Genomic DNA, 26253 nt, shown 5'->3' with positions numbered 1-26253 from the left:
CTTTATTAGATATGCCGAGGGGGGGAGGGGAAAAAAAAAAAAAAAGCATAGAAGGAGATGGCCACGCAAAGGAAAAGGAGTTAATTCTTCATACAACATAAAGATAAGTTGTGGAACTCTTGGCTGCAGGACTTTGTGAATGTTAAAGAACTGCATGGGTTCAAAGATGCATTTCTAGAAGACAATATCACGGGGGAGGGAGAAGAGAGGATGGGAGGGCATCTGTGTGTGAGCAAGTGCATGTACATGCATGCAACTGCCTCTGGTTCAAAGCCCCTGAACTGAAATTTAGTAACACTTGCCCTGTTCTTATAATCTTCTCAGAGCATTTGCTTTTTATCACTCTAAGAGGTAGTATACCACTTCAGAAGAATCTTTGGTCTGATGCAGTACAACTGTTATGTTTATATGAATGCACAAACCATGAGAAAGCTTCAAGTTTGTGTCCTATCAGACACCAAAGAACTCATTCTTCAGGAAAGACTTCTGTTTTGTGTAGGTTCATTGGTATTTAATACCTAGTATACTATGTACTCCATTTTTAGCAAGAAGATTAATCAACTGTCAGATACAAATTCCTTGGAAATCCAGCTTCATTTGTACAGCTGCTCATAGAACTAACTGCTTTAAGTTTTTACCAAAAAAAAAAAACAAAAAAACCCCTATATTCTCCTGCTTAGCACAGAGATAGCAATATCAAAGAAATATTTAAAAGCAATAAACTGAACCACTTAAAATTAATGCAAGTTCACATGTAGTTAAATTCAGCCTAGGAGACATTCACAACAGCTTTTCACATCAAACAACTCTAGGGTGAAACTTTGCTCAGAAGCCTCCAGAAGAAACTGCAGCACACCTATGGGTCCGTACAAGCTCTAACCCCCTAGCATTTAATTAAATATAGACTAAATAAATCTAATCACTGCATCAATTTCTTGGAAGCAATTTATTTGCAGTACAGTCAAATATGGAGTCAATGCAAGGCAAAAAGCAACAACTTTCTGCCCCAACTGGCCTGCCTCTCATACTTATCCATAAGCCTAATTTGAGACTGAATGTCTGCCATTCCTTTGAGTTATTCTCATGCCTGATACATAATGTAAGTAAATTACTGTATCAGATTTTCAAGGAACTTCCTTTTAGTAAAGAGAACAGGGGAGCTGGCTACGAATTACTAATCACTATCCTACAGCTAAAGACTGCTTATGGATTCCTATTTTCATAACTGATCACCTAGCATATGAAATCAGATCAGTAGGTGCAGAAAACTACTCACCTGCCTGAAGAAAGAATTTACTGATAAGCTATCGTATTTTGTTCACCCTCAAAAGCAACAGATACTGGAAACAGGCTACCTTTATCATGGAAAAAAAGGCAAATTGTCATTTATCTGTGAAGAGCTAGGCAAATCTATACAACATATAACAAACAAATCTAATTCTGGCTTTTACATGAAACATGTAAAACCATACAACACAAAAAACTGACAGAAGCCACACCTATTCAGCTAACTTCCTACCTTAAATCATTAGAGGTATGGTTGTGCTGTATTACAAGGCTGCATTTGCTGAGTGATCCATTTCCATCAGTGGCTAGACTATACACACAGATTTCATGTGCCTATCACAGTGCCTCTGTTTCCAAAACCGGGAACTGTATCAACAGATCTCATTCAACTGAAATTCTCCCTGTATTTTCTCCTGAAGTGATAATATTAAGGAGTCAGGTTAGCATACAGTCATTGCAAGACTACTTTCAAAAGTTATCTAATTCATTTTTATTAGATTTTAAATAATGCCAAAAGAACATTAAATTAACAGAGTTCACATTCAGTTTTATTTGCATGAAAATCACTAGTTAGTACTTGGAAATTAATGTTAAGTTTCCCATTGAGTTTAGTGGCGCAGAAAAAGAAGTAAAATATATTTTAATATCCTTGAGTTGCTGATATTCAAGCAGCAAAAGCATCATTCTAATAACATGAAAAGTGTCCTTATTCATGCAATTTAATACAAGATTAATTTTTTAAATCTAGTCTTACACTCTCTCATTTGATTGCCAAACTGGCAGAAACAGATGTGGGTTTAGCTTACTGAGCACACATATGACTGGGTATTAAGAAACTTGAGTCCTGTATCTTAACTAAAACTGAGTCTCTTTACTTCTGCATCCCACCTGGGCACACAGGAGAAGAAACATTTGTAGGGCAAGATTATTAGAATAACCTTTCATCAGTGATAAAAATTGACAGGTGAGAAAAAAGTTCAATAAGTAATTAGGACTTCTCCAGTTATTACTCTACTTCCTAATGAAGTGCAATAATTATATGTAACGAAGATAATCTTGGGGTTTTTTTAGATATACACATCAATTTTCACACTCTGTGAAGGAACTGTGAACATCTACAAGAAAAGCCTGCACAACATGCTGTCTGACTGGTAATCTCCATACAATCACATACAAACTTGCGGTGTAAAAAGCCCCATCGGAAAAGCTGGATTCCTTTGCTTCAGATAACCAGGATTCCTGCTGCTCAGTGGCAATTAAATGAATTTGGAACTTTTGTAATTTATGTACTCCATATGGATACATGATAAAAGCTTTCAAGGGATAGCAGCAGCTGACACATCACATGGAAACAAGTCTTGAGAAAAGGCCTATAAACAGTCTTTGAAGATAACCATTATTAAAAACAGTGTACCCTGTTGGAAGAAAAAAAAAAAAAGACACAAAACAAAGACCATCCATCAAGTTTATAGGTACGTATTAGCACACTATGATGTCTCCTGTCTAAAACAATAGCTAAAGCAAGCTGGCCAGTATAAGAGAATCAACTCTCTGAACACTAAYAAGAGTGCATGAGCCCCCAAAGACATGAAAGGCATGGAAGCATACACAGCTCATAAATCAAGCTTGACTGCAGGTATCATTCCTCAGCTCTTGTTATGTTCATGCTCTGTGCAGTGTTTATATCACTGAGTTCCATTACAGTGATGTTTCCTGGCCTCTTTAAAGAGTAGATCTGTAGAACATCTTGGACAGTGCTGCCACAGTGGTTTTCTTTTACAACCATATAAAAACCAGCTGCATTCTGGATGTTCATTATTATTTTTATTTCCTCCCACTCTGTTTTTTGTTTATGTGGGGGAACATGTCCATATGTTTTCCAATTATTAGCAAGTCTTACAGAATYTGCAAGAGTCAAGCCAGGGCAAGTAAGGAAAACATGAAGTCTCTATAGATTTAAATCTACAGTATGGCAAAGTCAGGCTTCATGAGCATGGCACAGAATATACCAAGGCAGGATGTTCAAAACTATTCCTGAGGTCAATCAACTTTCAAAAAAAAATTACCAAGAGAAATAGGACAACTCATAGACTTAAAAATATGCATTAGACTTCTCTTGTACAACGAAAAGATACTAGCAAACAGGGGGAGGAGGAAAAAAAAAGAGTATGGATTGTCCTGGTAGCAATGGGGACATCAACAAATTTGAATGTTCATCATATGACAGTATTTTTTAAGCAGCAGTTAGTAAGAGTAAGATTTCTTTGTGGGATGCATTTGGAGACCGTAATATACAGTCACCTCCTGTAAAGTTTAGGATGTGTCTTTTACCCTTCATTATTACAATCCCTAATTATGAGGCAGGATAGTCTAGGAAAGAAGGTTTTAAAGCAGAAGTTGCCAGAAGCCTCTGACAGCCAGAGAAGGACAGAAAACAGGGGAAGTTTGTATGGCAGTTTGAGGGCAGAAGTTTTTTTTTCTTTTCCAAAAAGACAAAAAAAATCATCTATGGCAGTATTGAAAAAAGTCAATATAAAAGGGGCAGTAAATATAATTATAAATGTGAGCTGTGAAACATGCATTATCCTTAATCCAATAAAAAAAGATAGTAGGAGCCATCTTGGTTTTGAAGTGTTGTTTGATACAGCTCCTGGAGAAGATTCATGGGCTGAATATGCAATTGAGGCCAAGGATTCTGAGGATGCAGTGTAGACAGTGACGGAGAATGGGAACAGGAGTTTCATAACTAAAGAGTTAATCCTTTTGTATCTCATATATATGTGTGTGTATATATATTCATACATATACATAGACACAAACACATATATAAAAGGATAATCAGAAGAAATACTGACTACAACAAAATACGACTATGAAACCAAGACAGGAAAAGAGACCAGATAGCAAATAAGAAATGAAGTTGTGAAACAGATCTGCTGTGTTGACAAGCCAAGATGGAAAACCAACAAGCATCAGATGATGGGATGTTGAGGGAGAAGTGCAGTCAACCTAAAAAGCAGGAAGATATGAAATTCGTCAAGGATACAAAGCAAACAAGGAAAATTCAAGTGTCTGAGATGACAAGCCAACAACATGTGCAGACAGAAGTATTGGAAGACAGAACAACATGAACCATGCTAAGAAACTAGGGGGTAAAAAAAAAGCCACACACATCAGGTTTTCAGTCCTAGGAGACTGACTGCTAAAAAGGAAAGATAGGTCAGTTACAAGAGGAACCAGAACACAGACAGGCAAGCTCTCTGTGATGTATGATGTATGATGTATATCTGATGGTAAAGAATACTCTTAACTTAAATTGAGACATATGCAAAGAAAGTCTACTGTGATGATTAATGGAGGATCTCTCATTAAAAGAGTATTTAAAAAAAATCTAGGCTCATGTAGTCTAAACAAACAAAAAAGGTTGAGGGGATACAGAAATCTCTAAATACAGTCAAAGGTTGATGGCCACCTTCTGAAGCACAGGCATGGGTCAGTCACTAGATCACAAACCAGCTGTCATATTCAGCTATACCCACCTTTGTCAGAGCACTGACAGTGTCCTCAGCCCTTTCTGCAGCACTTTGCGCTTGCAGTGTTGGCCACAGAAGCTGTTGTCTTCTGGTTTCTTGCATTTGTTATAGGGTGAAAGGAAGCATTTTGTAGGTGTTAACCTTTCCAATCTAATGACAGCTGATCACAATGCTAGAGACAACCAGACTCAATAACACAGACAATCCCTTCCTATGCCCTGTGTTCCTGCACATAGCACAGGAAGGTTTTTTTGGTTGCCTTTTTTGCATGGAGGCAGGGCAAAAGGAAGGCACAATGTTAGTATTCTCTAAATCTCAAAGAATTTCCAGCACTCAGATCCCCAACTAATTAGATAAATTTTCTAAAGCATCCCAGACACACCCATATTCCTACAGTATATTATTATCTCAAAGACACGAGACTAAGATTATTTCTCTCCTTGTTTTTAATATTTCTACCTAACTACCTACCTGTCCGGGCTTTCCAGCCAATGATGAGCTCATAGGTCTTCAGTTACCAGCTGCGCTCTGCGACTCCTGTATTTTCAAGGAAGATTGTTGTCTTGAGCAACTAGGGCTTTTAAAAGAGTATGTTCTGCACACACCATAGTTCACATTAAGGATGACTAGACAAAAACAGTTATAACAGCACTCTAATGTATGAGGAAATCATGCCAAAGCATATTCACAAAACCCTGCAGGTAAAATCCTGATGCAAGTAAAAATGATAGCAAAACTCCCAGGAGTTTACCTCTTCTTAGATCACACCAGCAGAACATTTAAAAGTCATACCTACCTAAACTGTTATCGCTGCTAGTCGGCCAGGAAGCCATCCTATCCCTTAAATTTTTCTTTTTACAAGAGTCATCTGATTTCACAGAAAGCTCCACTTCCTCCTTCCTGATTTCTCGCACCAGTTGCATGCGGCACTGACTAAAATCCTGAAAGGAAATTTTTCCATTTTCATCTGCTCCCAGCTGGTGCATGATCTCAGCAACAGACTCCTCCATATTCAGCTGGCGGCAAACCATCAGCAAGTCATTCCTGAGGATATTTTTAGAGGGAGAATGAGGGGGAGGGGAAGGATGAAAAGGGAGGTAAAAAGGGGGAGGGGGAAGGAGAAAAAAAAGAAAAAACAGAGAGCAATTTAGTTTAGAAGAAAAGGAACACTAACTCTGTTTAATCTGGAAATGCATTAACGCACAGACAGTTAAACTCAATGAGTCAACCATGATTTTTGTCCAAACCATGAGGATGGCAACAGAGTTCAACAGAGAAAGACCACAGAAAGGCAGGAAACATTTTTCTTTAAGCATTAACCTCTATTTTCATATAATTATTAACATTTCTACTAGCAGAGAAATACACAACAAGGGAGAGCTGAAACTTGCTGTTGATCTTCATAGTGTCTTCTGAAGAATGTGACATCATAAGAATTTAAATAATTATCTTCTAGATGAGAGCTTAAATTTCCATTTTCTTAAGGACAGGCCAAAAAATTTTCTTTTGCCACTAAACAGCAGTAAGTTAAATAGGAAAAACCCAAGAAGGACAAAGAAAATAGAGTCAAAAGGGAAATAATACTTTGAATAACTGGCTTCAAGCCTGTTCCCAAACGTTCTGACTACCAAAGCCTTTTAAGAAGCTTGCTTGGTCCAACTGTTTAAAGAGAGTCACAAAAGAGGGAGGAGGCAGTTCTCTGAAAAGTACTCTGACACTAAGTGTCAGAGGCCAAAAGAGAGCTGCAACCAAATCAACATGAGAGATACTTCCAAAATACAATACATTTACAAATTTGTACAGAGTGCTATTAGGATGGATGCATGCAAATAACCCTAAACATACTGCCGGGGGGGGGGGGAAGATATTCAAGAACACTGATACCAATACCATTTTCTATTTTGTTTGAAAAGAACTTCTGGAATATACTTTAGACTCAATCTGAKGGAGACAATTATTCTGAGGAGAAAATATTCTGAGGTGTTTGTTTCCCACCACTCTCTACACCTTTTTCCTTTTCAAAATTGAGATAAGCTGAAGGTTTTGAAAGAATTCTCGACAGTAGCAGTTGGTAAAAAGCACTGCATGAATTAGAAGTTGATTACTAAATAAAGAATGGTGAATAACCGTTAACAAGTCTGGTCAAGGAACAACAGTAAAGAATGTATTGTAAGTGGACTATTAGACAAACATCTGATATTCTCCAATAATGATGCATGTCCAGCTCAGTGAAATGCTTAAATAAATTTGCTGCATCAAAGACTAAATCAACCCCTCAAAAAAGGGAGGTTCTCTCTGAACAGCAAACAGTCATATTGCCTTTTTCAAAATGTAAACCATCAAAAAAAAACCCAAAATGCTGTTCTTGTGCAAACACAACACTGCAATTGTAAGCCAAGACTGCATTGTCTTCCTGAGCACACAGAGAAAGTGCATCTCTTCCTTTCCAGATGCTCAGTTTTCCCAAATAGCCAGAGACAGATTTGGTAGACTCAGGCCTGCCTCATTCCGCTGCTGCTTAAAACAAGAGTCATCTACTCAACAAAAGGGAGAGCCAAACACTCACTTTCTTCCTTTTTTCTTTCTATTCCCCTCCCACCCATGGAATATCCCATTTTACAGAGCGAGGGGTATGGGGGCAGAGCAGGAAAGAAAATGTTGAAACCTCTTCTCCAGCAACTGAAGGAAGACAGATACATTATTTGTCAAATGCCAACTAGTCAGATTCTAAAAAGAAACATGGGTGACCCAATTTACATCTGAAGCAATAGCTGCTCTATACTATCAAGATTTCCTTGGTGCTGCATTCTGTCTGATTTCAAAGTTTAAAAAATTCCCACTACTGGCACACTCTCACACTTTGCCATTTCTTTCCTTCACCTTTTTCTTAAATACTTTTTGTTTTGGACTGCCACAACACTACCACAGTGATTCATACCACAAATGGTACAACTATTTCATGGCTTCTTTTGCCTGTTACTCATTTTTATGTTGTACAAAACTGTTCCATAGGAAGAAGGAAGAGGAACTGTGTAATAAAATTAGTATTATATAAATTATTTTCATTTTTAGCACTATTAGCCTTTCAGTACTAGTATCTGAACATCATTCAGAAGGTTTCTGTAAATACCGAAGTATCCAAAAGTCTTGCATCAAATGTTACATTAAAGCTATTTAATATCGCAATCAATGTCCATCTGTTGTATAGAAAAGAAGTCACACATTGGATGGAGCTTTGGGAGTCTGTTCCATGCAGTAAATCCAGAACAGCTGCCCCAAAGACATCTTGGCAGAGATGTTTACAGTGAAACTGGAATACAATAAATAAATAAATAAGCCACATTATGACTATGTATTTTAGCCAAAAAAACCCACAACACTCCACTTAGGATAAGAAATGACTTTATTATAAGAGACTTAATCTTCATTATATGTGCCAAATCTAAATGATTGATAATTGTAGTTAAAATTTTTGTAAAAGTTTTGATTAGCTTTTAATCTTGTCAAGGAAAAAAAAATAAAGAAATCTTACTATGGCTCAGTTCCCTGGCTTTTAAGAATTATAATACAGAGCAATCTCACAAGGTCGTTGTAAAGAAAAATAAGGAACACAAGGCATTCAAATTTTCACAAGAGGAACCACAGATGCAACTAAGCTATGTCTACACTAGCAATTTAAAGTGAAACTAGCCTGCATATCAGGTGCCAACAGTTAAATCTGAATTAACCCTCAACCTTAAGCAGAGTAGTGATGTGGTAAGATTGGCAGCAACTGCTTTAGGCTTCACTTAACTATAGCAACAAATGTTTTAACACCTATTTACAAAGGAGCTATTCATGTACTTAATGTTATATGTTCTTATATCAGAACAGATGTAGCACAACAGAGGGATGGACTGCCCAGAGGAGGACTAATCTTTGCAATAAGGAAAAAAAGCAAAAGCAGTGTGGAGTGAACCTGKCAGGGGCTTCCAGGACCAAGGCCTGCTGCCCTAGTCTCAGAAGAGCCGTTTTGCCACACACAGGTGGGAGGAGGCTATGGCACTAGTGGAGTGCTTTACACGGTGCCTGTTACTGACAACTGCAAGTCTCCGTCACCACTGTCTCCATAAGGCTCACAAAGTACATCTCCAAATTGATGTTTGCTTCCTGACATTCAAAAGGTTTGTCAGTACTGAGCTGTGCTCAGCTGAGCTCCCTCCAATCATGCAAATATTAACTAAATATCATTTGCAACTTCTGCAGTTTGAGGACATAGCATGAAACAAACTACAGAAGCATGAGGAAAGATGTAATGAATTACAAAAAACATGAAATCAAAGTCTAGTGAAGTAACTCAGGACTACCAATACTACTGAAAACAGATTGCATTTACTCAGGGTGAGCCARTCTGAAATGACTTTCAGCTTTCCTAATCTCCAGCCACAAACATTATCAAAAGGAGTCTTTTTGTTTTCAATAAAGAAAAACATTCTCTGTTTACATGCTACAAACATCCCCTTGTACATCTACATGGAGTTTCTCCATGTAAACATCTGCATGTTGAGAAGCACAACTAATCGGAACTTCTAGTAGCTTTAAAAAAAAAAAGAATCTCAAAAACATTCTGAAACAGAAAAAATTTTGAGAACATAAAATTCCACAGTGAGCAATTACAACACCAGAGGATCCTACTGGAGATGAAACAATCTAGCTCTATTGCTTAACAACAAAAAACAAAGAATCCTTTTTTATGAAAATATCTTTATTTATAGAATAATTCAGCCAGCTATTTTGACCTGATTTTTAATGTCAGGATGAGTATCAAAGTTGCTCCTGAGAACTCATTCAACACACACACACACACACACAAAAGCTTAAAGGCAGACGAATGTACATAATTCCGGTACATGTATTCTTAAATATTCTCAGGTGCTTTGCAGAACTGAAGCCTATGCAAATACTACACTGCAAATCAAACTGAGTGTCCAAAGAAAAAACATATTTTAAAGCTAAAAATGATCACATTTCTTCTCTTGAAACTGACCCTCATTCCGCTGGAGTCAACTGACATCTTTTCACTGACTTCTACAAAATTTGGATCCATTTTTTATGGTAACAGACACACAGGACAGTTGGTAACAGGAAGTTTCTATTTTGGAGAATCCAGTCATACCATCCAGACACACTTCAAATGAATTCTTACCTGTGTTCACAGGTAAGAATTTTTCAGAGTCCAAAAGGTTGGGCATTTAACTTCTTAAACTTTCTGAAAATACTAGCTAACATGTAACATACAAACACACATCACCATGTGACATAACTATTTTATTAAACACTGACTTATGACAAGTCCATCTCTGCTCATATTGTGCTGATGAGCACTGGAAAAAACAATTAGATGACAGAGAACAGTTTTCAAAAAGCTACCGGATTAGAGGAGTAGTCAGAGTTACAAGAGTAGTTAGAATGATTATGAGTACCATAACTTATAACATTTTTAAACATTTAGTTTTCAGTCTTGGTAAGTCTTCATTCCACTTTTGGTGCCCCATTTTCACGTTAGTAACTCTCCTTGTTTTTACTCAAAGTACACCCAACTGGAAAGCAGAATCTAGTCCATCAGTTTTATTTTTTCAATCTAGGTTAAAGTTTAGCTTCTTGGGGCAACAAAGAAACATAAAATACAACCAAATTGGGAATACAGTAGCTTACATACAAAATCAACCAATCTGGACTTTGCATAGCATCAGTTTCAATTAATAGTCTCAATAAACTATACACCAAGCATATCAAAAACTCCATATAAAAATGTTTACTGACATCAGTGCAAGAATAAAGTTACTAAGTCATTTTTCACTCCAAGAATCAGAAAGATATTTTCCACTTTGGATTTAGCAAGCTTGCTATATCAAAATAAACCTTTTCTCCGAAATACATGATTTGGAATATTTTTAGATTAAGCAGCTCAATACTTGGAGAAGAAAATCATATGCTTAAAGAGATTCTTTCAATTTCATCTTGTATTAATTTTRCTTTTACTGAAAAAAAAATCTCAAAAAAGTACCATATAATAGGTTTTAAGTACAATGGCTATGATACCAATGATACCTAAGCAAGACTTTTATAGACAACTGGAAAAAGAGCTAAAGAAGCTATGAAGCTGAACTCGTGCTGCCACAAGAAACTCTGTTCTTTTAACAGGATGGCATCAGAATCCAGGTTATTCTGCCATAATTCGCTTTAATTATTTAGCCACCTATCTACCACAATGATCCTTCGAGAAGCCTTACACACGTCATTTTCCTAATTCCTACTAATTCAGTTTAAAAGCACAGAATTTCTGTAACAATTATAAAATGAGTCCAATTAAAGTTTGTAACTTGATATAAATTTGGAACATTTAGATTTCCTCCCCCAAGAGAAATTAAATACAAATATAGTATGCCTACTGCACAGCATAGTAATACTGGCCAGCTAAACATGTGAAGCAAGCATACATATGCACACACTAAAAATTACAACAGAGAAGTGTTCATATTTATTATCAGTTTTCTTTGTAATTCGAAGATCAAACTTTAAAAGGGTGATAATTCTGTTAGACCACAAAACAGGATCAGCAACACAGTCTTTTTCTTTCTTAGCACAGCCATACTTCCTGCTGTACTCTACCTTGTTCTCATTACTGCTTTAGTAAGGATGAGGAACCCCCTAGGTAAGCATGCATGCATGCTGCACAGTACCTACAAGTGGTTGCTCTGAGACTTAACTGAATGAGTAAAGTCATTTTTCTGTTCTTATCTCTTCTGATATGAAGAGGAGATACCAAATCTATAAAGGAATGCTGGTTCTACTGCCACTACCTAACACCAAGAGCAACTATAAATTCATTCAAAATTATTTAAGTTTTCAGCTACTACAAAGATTTTAAGGGCACTTTGCTAGGAAATATTTATTCTTTGCTTATGCAACCTGCAGTCTAGGTGCAGAAATTCCTTTGAAGAAGAAAGGTTAAAATTAAAGATGCACTCAAGTTCCCTACAGGCAGACAGAGTAAATGAACAGTAAACTGTAAGAAAACCTGTTCCACATAGTTGCGTTATAATTATGAGTCACTTCAAGATCAATTCTGTGGACAGCCAGTAGGACTGCTGGCTAAGACTAAACTGAAAATGTCTCTCTCATGGAGCATTCTGTAATACCCTCAGCAAATGAAGCAATAAGGGGTTATCAATATAAAATATTTTCCCGGAATCACTAGAGTTTGTTTACTTTTACCTTGGTAGCAGTGTGCATAATCTATTTCTCTGGTGCAACTATCCATCTTTGGAGTTCCCTCTGCTGGACACTTACCAGACTGCTGTGTTTCTAGGCCTCACATGGTGCCTGTCCACTCTGACACTCTCTTGGTTCTCGGTAAGTCAAACCCCTTACTACTTAAATCATTGAGTTACAGCAGTTCCCTAGCTTTCACTTTTCTATGAGCAACAGCAAGCAAACAGTCATGGGAATGATCTCAGAACTGTTTTTTTTCCTCATATTGTTCACACTTGCTACTCCTTTTGCTACTTACCTAAAACATCTGCTTTTTGCTTTCCATTTAAGAAGCTGCAGACCCTTGCAAAAGGAAGAAGAGTTCTCTGCACTGGCAGTCTGGCGTAAATGGATGCTGCCATGTCACACACAATGCTAACAGAGGCCCGTTACCTCTGAGCACTCACCAAACTGCTATGCCTGGGCTCCAGACATGTGGCCACCGCAGATTCCAGCTGCTGACACTGGCTGCAGCCTTTGTGAAGCTTCAAGACCATCAAGCCAGACCACAAAGACTCACACACAGCTTAAGCACACACTCCCCCAAGAATTTCACCTTGTAGCATTTGTAATAAATCCGTAAGACATGTGCTGCACACAGAATTCTAAAACAAACTGCTCTGAGTTGAGACAGCACATAAAAGCATGGATCCAACCAAAAACATACCTTTTGCCTCTGTTTTTTCACCAGTCTTTCTTTAGACCTAGGCCATATCAAAATCCTCCAAGGAGTACCTCATTCATTTCTGCTGTCCACAGCTTTCCTACAAATCACAGATCCTTTTTCTGCCCTGCATATCATCTTCTTTCTGTCTGAGAAGCAGCTCTCTACTGTGAAAATGTATCTTTCTGGTTCTCTTTGCTGCTCATCATTCTGGCCCCCCAAAGCAGTCTGTCAACAGTTCTTTGCTCTGCTTTCTACTTTTCCCTCCATACAAAGAAGCAAGAGCTTAGGATACAGTTTGTCAGCTTGCTGCTGCCAAAAGGGATGATCCCACTCTCARTCCTATTTCCCCACATCTCCTTCCATTTTCCTCTACTAGGGCTGACTCAGCAGGCAGTTAAACTAACATAAAGCTCATCATACTAAAGGGAATAGTTTTTCTTGACTTAGCTCCCTGCACTAGTTCACTACAGAGGCAGATAAGCATCAGTGCCCGCACTGGATCAGCAACAGCACCACTCCCTTCAGAGGCAAAGTAGCTGTCAGCCCAGCTCACCCGTATCAGACTTCCTCCTTATTCTCTTCAACTTCTGCAACTTGCTGCCCCACCAGGGCAAGCAAGCCTATCTTTGCCTGTGACATAGGAGCTATGGCAACTCCTATACATGCGGAGACCTTCAACTGCCACTATAGTTCCATCACACTGATCAACACTCAAATTTTACACAAATTCTTCCATCATCAGACCTTATAAGAACAGCTGTGCTCCAGTTCACTTGCTTTAGTAGCCTGAAATGAAAAAACCTTCAGGTAAAAGCTCATCATCTCATTCTTACTATTTTAAGCAGGTAAAAATGCACAGGTGATAAACTGTGACACCACAGAAAGACTGTATGGACCAGTTACCTCCTGTAAAATTTCAGAAGGGAAGTAGGGGCAAGAGCCACCAAAAATTAAAAAAAAAGAAAATGCAAAAAAAAAAAGAAAAGAAAAGTAAATCTAGGTTTCCACTGAGCTAGACCTTCAGGAAAAATTCCAGAAGGCTCACAGAATGACACCTTTTGCTTAGAAATTCTTAGGCATCAGCATTTTAGATGAAGAAAGAAATTACTAGATAACATGCCCCATGTTTCACAGGAAGCAGGCTGTATAAAATGCTTATCCCTCAAACTGTACCAACAGGAGTAAGTTAATTAACAGGATCCTTACAGTTCCAAAGCCATCTGACATTCTAAGAACCACAAGCAACACAGAACATATATTACAGAAGTCCTCATACTACACTGTGAACTTTTGCTACAAGACCAAGAGAGGACACTCCTTGCTTCTCAGATCCACAGAAGCAGGAAGGGCACACAAAACTTATACACAGAACAGTAAAAAGCACAACCACCCCCTTTTGGCTCATGTAGCCTTTAACAATGGGCAGAACCTCTTAAGTGTATTTCTCAGGCTATTTGCTAACAGTCTGTGATAGTCTTTGAAAAGTTTTGCAGCTCTCCAGTGGGCCACAACCTGCCAACCTGAGAGACACTGGTTTAGCATGACAAACTCAGGGCTGGGCACCCAGAAATCTTCAGTTCACATTCTGCATCTATCACTGCTAGGCAATTTTAACTTGTATCTCTAAAATCCTTCACAAAAAGACTTCACAACAGATAAGTATTATAAAACTATTTTGCAAACACAGAAGCTGACTCTCACAATTGCTCAGATCAAGTGAAGAGATATTCAGAAGCAACTAGAAGATTTGTTTGAAATTCTTTCCCAAACTCTTCAAAATTTAGCATCTTAACTGAATGTCCACTCCGAGACAATTCAAGCCATTCCTCAAAAGTGCTCAGCGTCTACCACTTCGCGTCTACAACTTCACCTGTAGCTAATGGGAATTGCACACACCTAAGGTTTTTTTTTTTTTTACTAGACACAAAGTGTCTCAARGTAAGCACCCAAATTTAGATATTACTTTTAAAAATTATCAGCCTTAAAGATTATGCCCATTTCTCTGTCTGTAAAATATAATTAAAACAAAGTCCTTACCTACATATGACTCTAGAGGGAGAATCTATCTAGTTTTGCATTCCACCTAAGGCCTAATAGATGTTTTGATCTTACAGAACAGAAAAAGAATGCAGGAAAGCCTGCCAGCAGGTAGAGCTGTCTGGTAGAGTACTAGACAMGTATCCACATTAGCAGATACTAGCTCTAATCCTGATTCTGGTCTGATTTCATTAAAGCATTGTTCTCATCTTTACTTACACCACTAAAAAAGTAGTTAACTTCCCCACTTAGCATTCTGATATTTGGTACTGCTTTACTAAGAAGATATCTAGTAGACAGGTCTGTGCTGTTACAGCTTTTTGAACTCACAAGACTGAAAAGATTGTGCTTAGATGTAGGTTCAGCAATGTTTACATATTTTTATATGAATCTTTTAGTAAAGGCATGACATTTCAACAGTACATAARGTGTGGGCAGACATCCTGTTCTAACAACCAAAGAATAAGGTTCAGAACCGTAACTCCCAACCTGGTTTTGTCAAACTGATAGCTTTAAGACACAAAACAATTCAGATGCCAAATGTCTTGACAGAAAGAGGTTACAGATGCAATTACACATACAGTTATGCTACCAGATCTTAGTGGATGGCAACAGGCTGCAATATGGACCTATTGGCAGTAACCTTCTAACCCCATTCAATGGTCTCCAAAATCAGATATGCAACCAAAATCTCAGTTCATCATGATAAATACTATGCCTCCCAATAGCCAGTCATGACAAAACTCCATACAGAGGGAGGGAAGCAGACTCGAGTCTGTTTTAGGAAATTGGATGAAAAGGTGAAGGAAAAGCAAGGAACAAAAGGAGGTTTTGGTTGTGTTTTAAAACTAAAGAGGAGTAGTACAATTCTGAGAATGGAGTTCTGCACAGGTGGACTGAAGAAGTCTTACATTATTAAGATGTCATTCCATAGAAATACAGCACACAACAAGACCGTGGAAAGAACTGCAAAAGAAAATTATCCTACCCTCTGCCCAAAGGCAGGAACAAATATACCTATGTCATTCCTGACAGATGGCTGTCTAACCTGTTCTTAAGGCCTCCACAACCTCCACAGGTGATCTATCCTATGCTTAACTATCTCCCAGTTTCCTAATCTGAATCTCCCCAGTTGCAGTTTAAAACACTTTATTTCAGAAAGGAAAGTAACAATCTGTTTTCTATAATCATGGTGGATAAGACAAAAATAGTCATTACATATTTAAAACCATTATCAGATGTCTCATCTTTTGAGTAAAGAACTCAAATCTCTGCATCTCTGATCATTTTCTGTGAACTGCTGTGGGCTCTCTCCAGTTGATCCACAGACCTGATGGATGGTGGCATGCAAAACTAGACTTGGAACATCAYCTTAGGCCTTAAAGGCACTGAAAAGAGCAGAAAATTTGAAAACAAAATTCTTGTCTTAAAATAGCAAGATATCATTAATTCATGTTTAACTTAAGACCTGCTATAAATCTCAGATCATTTTCTCAATTACACATCCTGTATGTGCACCACTAAATGTACTATAGTGCACTTATCCCTACTTTATCTTACTTGATTTTTTTCAAGCCATACCTTCAATCTGTCAACACCAATTTTAATTCCAATCCTGTTCTCCTGCATATCTGCAGTCTTCCTTAGTTTGCTGTCATCTCAAATTTAGTTAAGCTTATTCATTATCACATCACCCAAATCATTAATCCTGAACAGTACTGATCTGGCCCAGGACATCCTGCCAATTTCAATTTAATACAACCTTCTATTTGGAAAACAAACTGTTAGTATCCAATGATCTCCAAGTATAGTTTAGGAAGGAAAACAAACAAACAAACAAAAAAATCCCAATCATCTGTCCAATACTCTCCTTCTCTGGCTTGCCTATGTCATAAAACAACATCAAAAGCTTTACTAAAGACAAAATAAAGGCATCTATTGTTTCACCTCTATCAACAACTGCTCTTACTACATTTCAGAAAAATCAAATGGGTTTGATGAAACTTATTCTTGACAAACAATATTCAGCTAGTTATCTCATGTGTAACTACAGACAGGTTGTATGCAGACTGATCCATTTTCCTGCTTCTCCCCATCCTACCACAATTTTAAAGAGAATAACCATATTTGATCTTTTACCGTTTCCCCTGCTACCTTTTGAAAGACCTCAGAAAAAAAACTGCAAAATAGTTCTGAGTTCTTTAGGAACCCTACATCAACTTCATCAAGTACAACTAATTAAAACATAAATCCAAGCACTCTCCAATTTCTTTCTTTCCCCATCTTTCCAAGGTCTTTGTCACCAATGCTATTTGCAGGAACCATCTAACCAGATCTGAAATTTGTCAGAAACAAGAAAGGCAAAGCTTTTCACAATTCGCAGCATTGGCCATCAAGAGCTTACTACCTCCCTCCCTTAGGTACCCTTTCCTTGATTTTCCTCTTACTGCTTATGCACGCTGGAATAACTTCTTACTCTTGAAACTCCCTGCTAGTTTCATTTTCTGCCCTGCATTTTCCAATGCTTGCTCTGTAAGTTCACAATTAACCTCAGCAACCCAACCTAGTTCCACTATGCTGAGCAGTAACAAGGAAAAAGAAGGGTAAAGAGTCAACCTGCTCAAAAACTCCACATGCTGAACACAGCTGAAGATTCACTCCAGTTTCAGGGTGTTGGCTTTATTCATAACCAACAAAGCTTTTACTTCAGAGCTCTACCCCAGCTTGGCTAACTCTCACAGCACTATTCCAGGCACGTTCTGCACAGTCTTCAATGACACTCCTTCTCCTGGGAAAGCAGTAGGAAGCTACCTCCAACAGTCAGTACCTCCCAGCAGGATTACCCCTCCCCATTTGCTACTAGATATGGACAAGACTGACAGTCTGTTGCATGAACCTCCAGAAGTGATATGTTCATTTTACAGTAGGCATAAAGCATGCACATTTTACTCATTAGAAATAAAGTAATTAAATGGTGTACTCTGAACATTATGTCAAACCCTTAACACAAAGTGCATCTCACAGCCTGGGAGAACAGTGTATCCATTCTTGGCCAAGGCTGTCTTCTCTGGAGACAGAATTGTTACAGGCAAACAAAGGTCTGTTTATCAACAGAGAAGCATTGCTTGTCAACAGAACCTCTGCCATTCTATGCTTTCCTTTGTGCTGCTTACCAGTTTGAAGTTTCACTAAAACACAGTATCAATTCAGCCAACAGATTCTACCACATRGTAGGAACAACCAGGAGCCTAGTCTTCATTCAGGGGCAGTCTGATCTAACGTACCCTTACAAATGTCAGAAGGAATTTCCTTGGCTAAATTACTGCTAATAAAACAAAATAGTACTTATGTAGTATTAAATTTAAGAAAGTAATGCTGCAAAAACCTCTCGGAAGAAATGAGACATTAAATGTGTTCATTAGAGCTAACCATGTTAGTTAACATGCTAAGTGCTTGGGAACAGTCACTGTAGAATAAGTTCCACACATGTACTATTTATTTTCAAAGACGTATGTGAATATTCACAGTAAAGACAAGGTGGTTTTCCAAAGCCATGTATCCCTAGCCATTTTTCCCTAACCATTTTTCTCCAAACACCATTCTCAGTCCATCCTTTGGACAACAGTCAATTAGGCACAGCACTGTCCTTGTTAATCTTTCACTCACTAACAGAGGTGCTAAGAGTCTAAAAAAACTTTTGTTATGGTTTTATACTTTTTAAAACAACGTCATTTTTATGGTCACAAATCAATTTTTAGGAATGTTTCCTAGTTCAGAGCATTTAAAGCAAACTGTATTTACAAATAAATAAATAAATAAATAAATAAGAAATCAGACATTACCAGAAGGATCACAGCTAAACCCCAGGCATACGCTGAACCAGCAGCACAAACTAACCAGGCTGAAAACCAGTGTTTCTTCTCGAGCTAGTTTTCAGTTCTCTGATCTGGCTCACTGAACAAATTCTAGTACATCCACAAGAGATTTCAAGACTGCGTAGGGTTGAACAACTCTTTCAGCAACACCTTGCGCTTAGGTTGACTTCAAACTGCCATGAAATCTCCACTTTACTTTTCACAATTCATTTCATAAGAAGTTCAGGTACCTAGCTCAGGGCTGTGGATTTGCTAGAAAGGCCAGATGCACAAGTATCTTGTGAGGCTCCCTGCTCCCAACCACAACATCCATGACCTGTTGCCTGAATTAAGTTCAGGCACTGACTATCCTACATCAGAAATCTAAGACAAAGATTTTTTTTAATTGTTTTAGAATCCACCCACAATGGCCAGCTAAATATTTCCACAGGGCATCCTCAAACTGGACAGACAACAACAGAAGATAAAAAAATATAATGGGTTACACACCTAGTGGTGGGATTTTTCTCTCATCCAAGAGCCTCCCAAAACAGTCAACCTATCCATTAGTCTCTAAGTATAGGTTTTGGCAACTTAATTCTGTAAACCCCTAGAAAGTTCCTGCTTGTAAAGAAATGTGAGCTAAGCAACAGTGGTTATGGAGGATACTAACTACCTTGCCTTGTCATAAGCAGAAGAAAATGCAATCATATGGAATCAGAGAAATTCAAGTATTTACTGCAGTCTCAGTCACACCATGAAAATGGCCACCAGTAATCTTTATGCTATAACCTAATGGAGGGGGGACATCCAACATATTGGTAAAGTTATGTTTTTCTGGGCTTCTTGATGGTCATTCTGGAAGATCACAAGAAAAAGTTGAGCAACTACCTTCCCCCCCGCCCCGCCCAAGGCCACAAGAAGGAGATTACTGAATTTATACAGAGGTTTAAATTTCCTCACAGTCATAATACCAGTAACATGGTATTAGCAACAAATTTATTAAAAATGATTAAAGGTAAGAAAGAGCTTCAGCACTTAAAAGTTAACTGAATGGTAGCATTCAAAGGGAACAAAGAGTTTGACAACTGTATTCTCAAGTAACTGATTATTTGCTCAAATTTTTCCACGTTACAGTTTAKCTGGACATTAAGCTCCCAAGAAAGAGAAAAAGAGGAAAAAAATAAAATAAACCTTCTAAAATATGAATAGTTCTGAAAGCTCAAGTTTAAACTTCTTCTGACTTTGTATTAATTGCAACAAACACAAACTTTGAAACGTATAAGCCTTTAACAAATGTTGGCAAGTACAACCTGTGAGAAAAACACCCTTTTTCCTTGTCAAAAGAGTTGTTTGTACTCTGCTTTACAACTGTCACAAGTACTGGAGTTACTAATTGCAATACTCAAACACACAGCACAAAGTAGGAGTTTAAGAACCTCATAGCCATGATGTGGGCATATTCTTTATATGGCTGATAACCTTGATGTACTGCAGTCAGCTCCACTGGGAACAACAAACTTTTCACCTCAAAATTAACATGGTTCTCCTCTGCACACTGAGGAGTAGCRTAACAGATAGGCTAGTGACGACACAAGGCCAAACTTCCATCGTCTTTAATTCTACTAAAAGCTTAAGTTATCATACCAATGAATTTGGAACCTAGGACTACTTAAAATCTATGTTAAGTACTTCTCTCTTGTTACATTTACCTATTTTATTTATGAGATCTGTCACAAGTTCATCAGGATTTACCCTACACCGGTATCTTACCCATTCCCCCCCTAAAACAATAGTTTGAAGCACAGTGCTGAGCTCATTACTTACGCATCTTCTATGACATCCARATCACTGCCTCCAACTTGTATATAAATTTTAAACCACATGATGCTTGGTCAAGATCTCTGACAATGTCTTGAATKAATTTGGTTTATAGCTCATAGGGAGCTATACCCTAAAGTGCAAAATCTCCTCCTCAGTCAGCTGCAAGGAAAAAAAACAGATTTCTATCCTGGGAAACATCATCATCCACATTCACTCCAGACACTTTGCCATAATTACCTATTTTTAAAGAGGAGAGGGAAAAAAGGAGAATACAAAAAACATTTTAGGAAAAAAACAAATTTGATTTTAAAATATTTGATTTACCCATTTATTTAAAAAAAATTCCAAGGCAGTCAGTTTGGGCATTTAAATTTCTCAACAGTAGTTATCTTACTTACAGAAAATTACACACACACACACACACACACACATTAAGCATCCTGTAAATACACAGACCTAGCTCCACCATGTTAATGAAGGAATTTACAAGAATACTAGTGTGCAACCTGGATTAAAGAAATACAGTAAACACTTTCACAGTTTCTTCCATGGTTACAACTACCTAGCTACAAAACTATTGCAGCCCAATAAAAAAAAGAAATATCAGCTTGTCATTGCAAAGGTGGTGAGAGTTCCCAAAGCTATATACCCCTAAAACCATTCACGTAATAGATCAAATCCAACAAGTTTCTTTTAACTGTTTCTGAGGAGGGCTGTCAAAGGATGCACTCTTTCAGCATGTGCTTTTAATGGACTGTACAAGCTCACTGCAAAAATTAGCAGGTTTGTGGCTTTTCAACCATCTAAAAGCAGAGTATGACAAACACTGACTGCAATGTAAAAATATTAGCATATACAGAAGAAAATATTTTCAAACAAACTCTACAGAGAAAACTTTATTTTGTTATTCTAAATATCATGATGAAATTTCTCCTTACGTACTCAACACTAACTTCATCGTTGTTTCATAATCCTAAAAAGTATTTATCCACGTTTAAAAGTTAAAATTATAAAACTATCACACACTTGTAACTTAATAATGAAATTAGAATTTTCTTCATGGATCATCTCTATAACTCATAGCTTCATTTTTTTGTAAATGAACGCATCTACTGCAGATACAAAATTACCTTATTTAGAGCATGCAGTGCTGCAAAAGAATAATCTGGAAACCCGCTTAGCAACTACTGCAGTAAAGGTGAAATTCATTATGTGTGTAACTAGAACTTCAGTACAGTCAAAATACAATAAAACTACAAGGCAATCAAGTTTCTAGAGACATTAATCTAGCCTGCTACCTGTAAAAACCCAGCATGTTCTCACTTTCCTAACTGACATCCACCAAGACCACATATGTTGACCTCATTTAAAACAAAAACAAAACAAAAACAACCCCCCMCACACACACACAAAAGCAGCAGGCACACTCCCCAATGCACTGACCCTCTGAAATTGAACACAGTTATAACCATAACATCAGATTCTCAAGCTTCTCAAAACAAACAGAAGAAAACAAACGAATGCAGTGCTTTTTCAGTTAACAGCTTTTTGTTAATAACAACACAATCCAGCTACAGCTGCAAAAATTAAGTTTTCATGTAAACAGTGTTTAAAGCTGACTCCCCCTCCCAGTGAGGCTGATCCAGCTGATCTTAAGAGTTGAGGATCCAGCCTTAATCATGGACTGCTTTGCATATATTTGTTTGTAATTACCTCTCATTATTGATGACATATCACAAACATGCCAAGTCCTTATGAGATGCTAAATAATTAACTACTATCATTCCCCAAAGGAGCAAAAACCATTTCTGTAGAAACCAACAAATTAAAACTCCTGTGTTCTCTTTATAGTTTTATCTAGCTAGGTGCAGCAAGATTTCAACGTGCAAGTTTCTAATACAACTACAAAACATAATGCGCAGCGATAGACACAGGCCTAGCATTCCACACCCCATCATTCAATTTCTTCTCCAGTACAACCACCAACAGCACACACTTAGTACCTACGCTTTTTCATTTTAATATCATCCCAACTATTGAGAGCCTGAAAATTAATCAGTATCTCAGGACATGCTCCTCCTCTCCATCTGTGCCTCTACTTCCCTGCTATTATTTGAAGAGGTTTACAGTTAGATGCACAACAAAGCATTTCCACAGCTGAGACACCATATAACTTCATTAGGAATGCAAATAGTTCTTTTCCCCATGCAATATGAACTAAATAAACATGCATACAAAATGCCTGCCTTTGCTGCAAGAATAAAGATATTCTCTTCCACAATGGAGCTAGAGCTGGAGAAAAAGCAGTCTTATGAACAAACTGCTGCATGCACTATGCAAACAAAAGACTGATGAAGCTTCATCCCTGTAAGCAGAGCAGAAGGGGTATTCATTTTGAAAGATATGACAACTTATGCTGAGTAATAGCTGAAAAATTGCAAACAATTTTCAACTCTATTACATGGAAAATAAATTAAGTTCAGAAAAGAGGCTCAAACTAATAAAAGTCTATAGATCATTTCTAGTCCATAAGGAAGCAGCTGGTTTTACAGTGCCGGCTTCTCTGTTTTCAGCTCTGTATACAAATGCCCAGGCATTTATTGCAATGTTTAACCTCCTGTAGATGGTGCAGGAACGTGGAGAAGTCAGCCTACCATCTCCACYGGGGCTACAGGAAAGGCAACAAAGAAAGCAGCATTACCCTCAAGGATCAAAAACACCAGTGGTCCCAGGAGGAAAGGAAAGCCCAATGAAGCAGGGTAAGAGGGAACAGGAAAGCCAAACAACTGTCCTCTATGAAAAAAGAAAAAGCAGAAGCAAGACAAAGAGTATGCACACGATGGCAAGATTAAGTTGAACACAAAAGCAGACGTGAATTTTTTGGCTTTTTTTTTTTAATTTGGTACATTAAAAAAAGTGTATTTACCCAAACACTGTTCTGAGACTGTAAACAATGAAAAAGCAGTTGCTATACTTTTCATAGGTATACTGTGTGCCCATGAATCAGAAGGAGCTGCCTTGAGACCAAGGTGGTGCGTGCATTACAAAAGCATCCAAAAACCGCTGGGCAAGTCCGCTCCTGCATAAACCATTGCTATAGAATGGATTATGAGGGAAATTGAGACACTAAGCAAAGCAAAGTGAGGAATGCATTCCATTTACCAGACTGATTACCTCRGTGAGTTAATGAAGTCAAGAAAAGCAAATCACTCCATTTGATGCCAAAGATCACTTGTCAAATATTTGTTCAACACTTTTTCATAAATATGGAAGTTTAAGGGAAAACAACAAGTTATGATACTATATTCTGATCACGGCTATACCAATATTTGCCTTGAAGGCACATTCCCATATGAAGCAAGGTATTAGCAACCATCAACAATGGACCCGCTAAATCCTAAAGGATTTTCAACCACTATCCTGAGCTTTAATTCTGTTTCCTACTGAAATCCAAGGTCCTTCCTAGGATATGTCATGGAGTCTTGGAAACTTTTAACAGTGTAGTTCAAGCAACATTCAAAAACATTCATTTTGAAATACACAGAGTACTAATTTGGAACAAAACATAAAAAAATGTAGAAAACTCCATCAAAAACATGACTGGCTTGTGTAGTGGTAGCATCTCTCAACCGTCCATACGAAGCACGACAACATTAACATTCCTTTAGTAAGTGCTTTAATTCAGTTTATGCTGCAGAAAAACACTACAGTGTACAGATCACAGAGCGTGCTCATAGGAGGCAGTGTGTGCTGTGAGTGAACATCCTGAGTTTTCAGACTCGAGAAAAACTTCCATAAACAGGGTTAACAGGTGAAAAGAGAAGTCATCTTAGCACACTGGTAGGAAAACATGTATTTTCAAAGTTTTCATTTCAGAACTACAGCTGTCAAATAATGATTAAATAGGAAAAAGTAGTGTATGGGAGCCCTTTAGATTAGAAATATCATGACCTTGAAGTTTTATTTTTTAGTGACTGCCAGCTCTTTGAGATTTTCAACAATTTTCTAGTTCCAAAGAGATGACAGAGTGGGCTGAAGTTTACTTAACCCTTCTGTAGGGTCATACTCTTAGGTTTCAGGTTAGAGGACAAACTTAGAAACTTTCCCTCACTTCGACTCAGCTCTCTAGAGGCACTTAATAACTATAGCTAACACTGGCTTCGTTCTGAAGCTGCAAGTTCCCAGCATCTCAGAAAAATCTTGCCTTTAGAAGTACAATTATTTTTTAAATTATGGTGTGGGAGAAAAGGGCTAGTTCCAGAAATACCTTCCATCAAATCCCATCCTGATCAAAATATATTGCCAATAGTTCCAGATATATGAACATCTCATTATGGCTTATTTACAATCTACTGCATTGTACAAGCATCTAGTGCCGCAATCCTGAAACTAAGAGGAAGGATAGGTATAGGAGTTTAGATGAGGTTATAAGAACAACAATAAAAACAAAAGAAAATTACATATTCTCAGAAACTGGTATGACTTTTATCTTAGACTATCATATCTAAGGCATCACCCACTACCACAGATTTAAGCATGGCAAGAATTATAGTAGTAAGTCTTATCTTTTTAGACTGACATATTTAGAAGTAGACATACCTGAGGAAGGGCCCAAAAGAACATTCATTTTTTCCCAAGCATGTCAGCTGATCTAACAGAACTGTTTCTGATAGAAACGTCTTCCCCCAAGCCTTGCGTCAGTTTTATCTTTGACCAACTTTGTTTACTTACAGAAATCACCTGCCTAATGCATTAAGTCATCAAAAACATCTAGGTTGGAAGACTTGAACTTCCAGACCCAGTGGAAGTTAAAGGTCTTACATTTTTCCGTATCAAGCCTTTCCGTAAAACCACAGAGCTATTCTACCACRCAACCGAAGCGCGGATCTCCAACCCCACACCCTCAGCCGCGCGCTCCTCGCGCCGAGCACAGCCGGGCAGCCGCTGAGGAACGCTGCGGGGGCCAACGGTCGCCAACGGCTGCCGGGGGGGGGGGGGCGGAGGGGCTCCCAGGCAGGGCACCTCCTCACGGCCGCCCCGGCTTGCGCGCGCTCCCGAGGAGATAACGGCCGTTACAGCCTCGCGCTGGCAGCGCAGTGCTGCAGGGGACACTCTGCAGCCACAGGGTCGGACGCCAGCTCGGGCAGTGCCGGTCCCTCACGGCCCCAGCGGGGCAGGGCGGGCGCTGCCCTGGGGCTCCCCGCCGCCGCCCCGGCTGCAGCCCAGCGCCCCGCACGCGGCTCGGGGGGGCGGACGGTCCGGCCTGGCGCCGGCGGACAGGGAGGCGCCGCCGACCCCCTCCCCCCCGCCCCCAGCGCGGTGCTGCGCTTTGCAAACTGCTGAAACTCTCCGCGGCAAACTTGCCGAGAAGTTGAGACGCCACTTCGGGGGGAGGAGGGAACCGCCTCCCCGCTCCCGCTACCTGCTGATGTAGCCGTCCCCATCGCCGTCGCAGGTCTGGAAGAGGCGCCTCATCCTCTCCTCCTCGCCGGTGCTGGAGGTATCGCTGCTGCTACTCCCGGCGCTGCTCGCGCTCACCTCCACTACCGCGGCTGCCGCCATCATGCGCCCAGCTCCGGAGAAGGAGGAGGAGGCGGCGGCAGCAGCAGCAGCAGCAGCAGCGAGGCTGCCTGAGGCTCCCGGGATTCCCAGTCCCTCCGCGCCTGCAAAGTGCGAGCGGCAGCACAATGCGGGCGCGGGGGTGGGGAGCCCCGGCGCGCGGCCCCGCGGCGCGCGCCGGCCGCCGCCCCCCTGCACC

The 26253-nt window shown here is 39.0% G+C and overlaps 1 protein-coding gene across 1 annotated transcript in view; it reads right to left on the bottom strand.

The window, feature by feature from the left end:
- Positions 1-26072, bottom strand: part of MCC (MCC, WNT signaling pathway regulator) — a 206629-nt gene extending 180557 nt beyond the window's left edge. Inside the window, exons 1-2 of the mRNA XM_026059901.1 lie at positions 25918-26072; positions 5617-5864 (exon numbers count right to left, since the gene is read on the bottom strand). Coding sequence (XP_025915686.1) covers positions 5617-5864; positions 25918-26060 — 391 coding nt within the window. The 5' untranslated portion in view covers positions 26061-26072. The remainder of the gene's footprint in view (positions 1-5616; positions 5865-25917) is intronic.
- Positions 26073-26253: the final 181 nt, after the last annotated feature.

This window comes from Apteryx rowi, unplaced genomic scaffold (genome assembly GCF_003343035.1).
Source record: "Apteryx rowi isolate R43461 unplaced genomic scaffold, aptRow1 scaffold_161, whole genome shotgun sequence".
Classification (NCBI taxonomy): Eukaryota; Metazoa; Chordata; class Aves; order Apterygiformes; family Apterygidae; genus Apteryx; species Apteryx rowi.
This window is presented reverse-complemented; position numbering and strand designations above follow the sequence as displayed.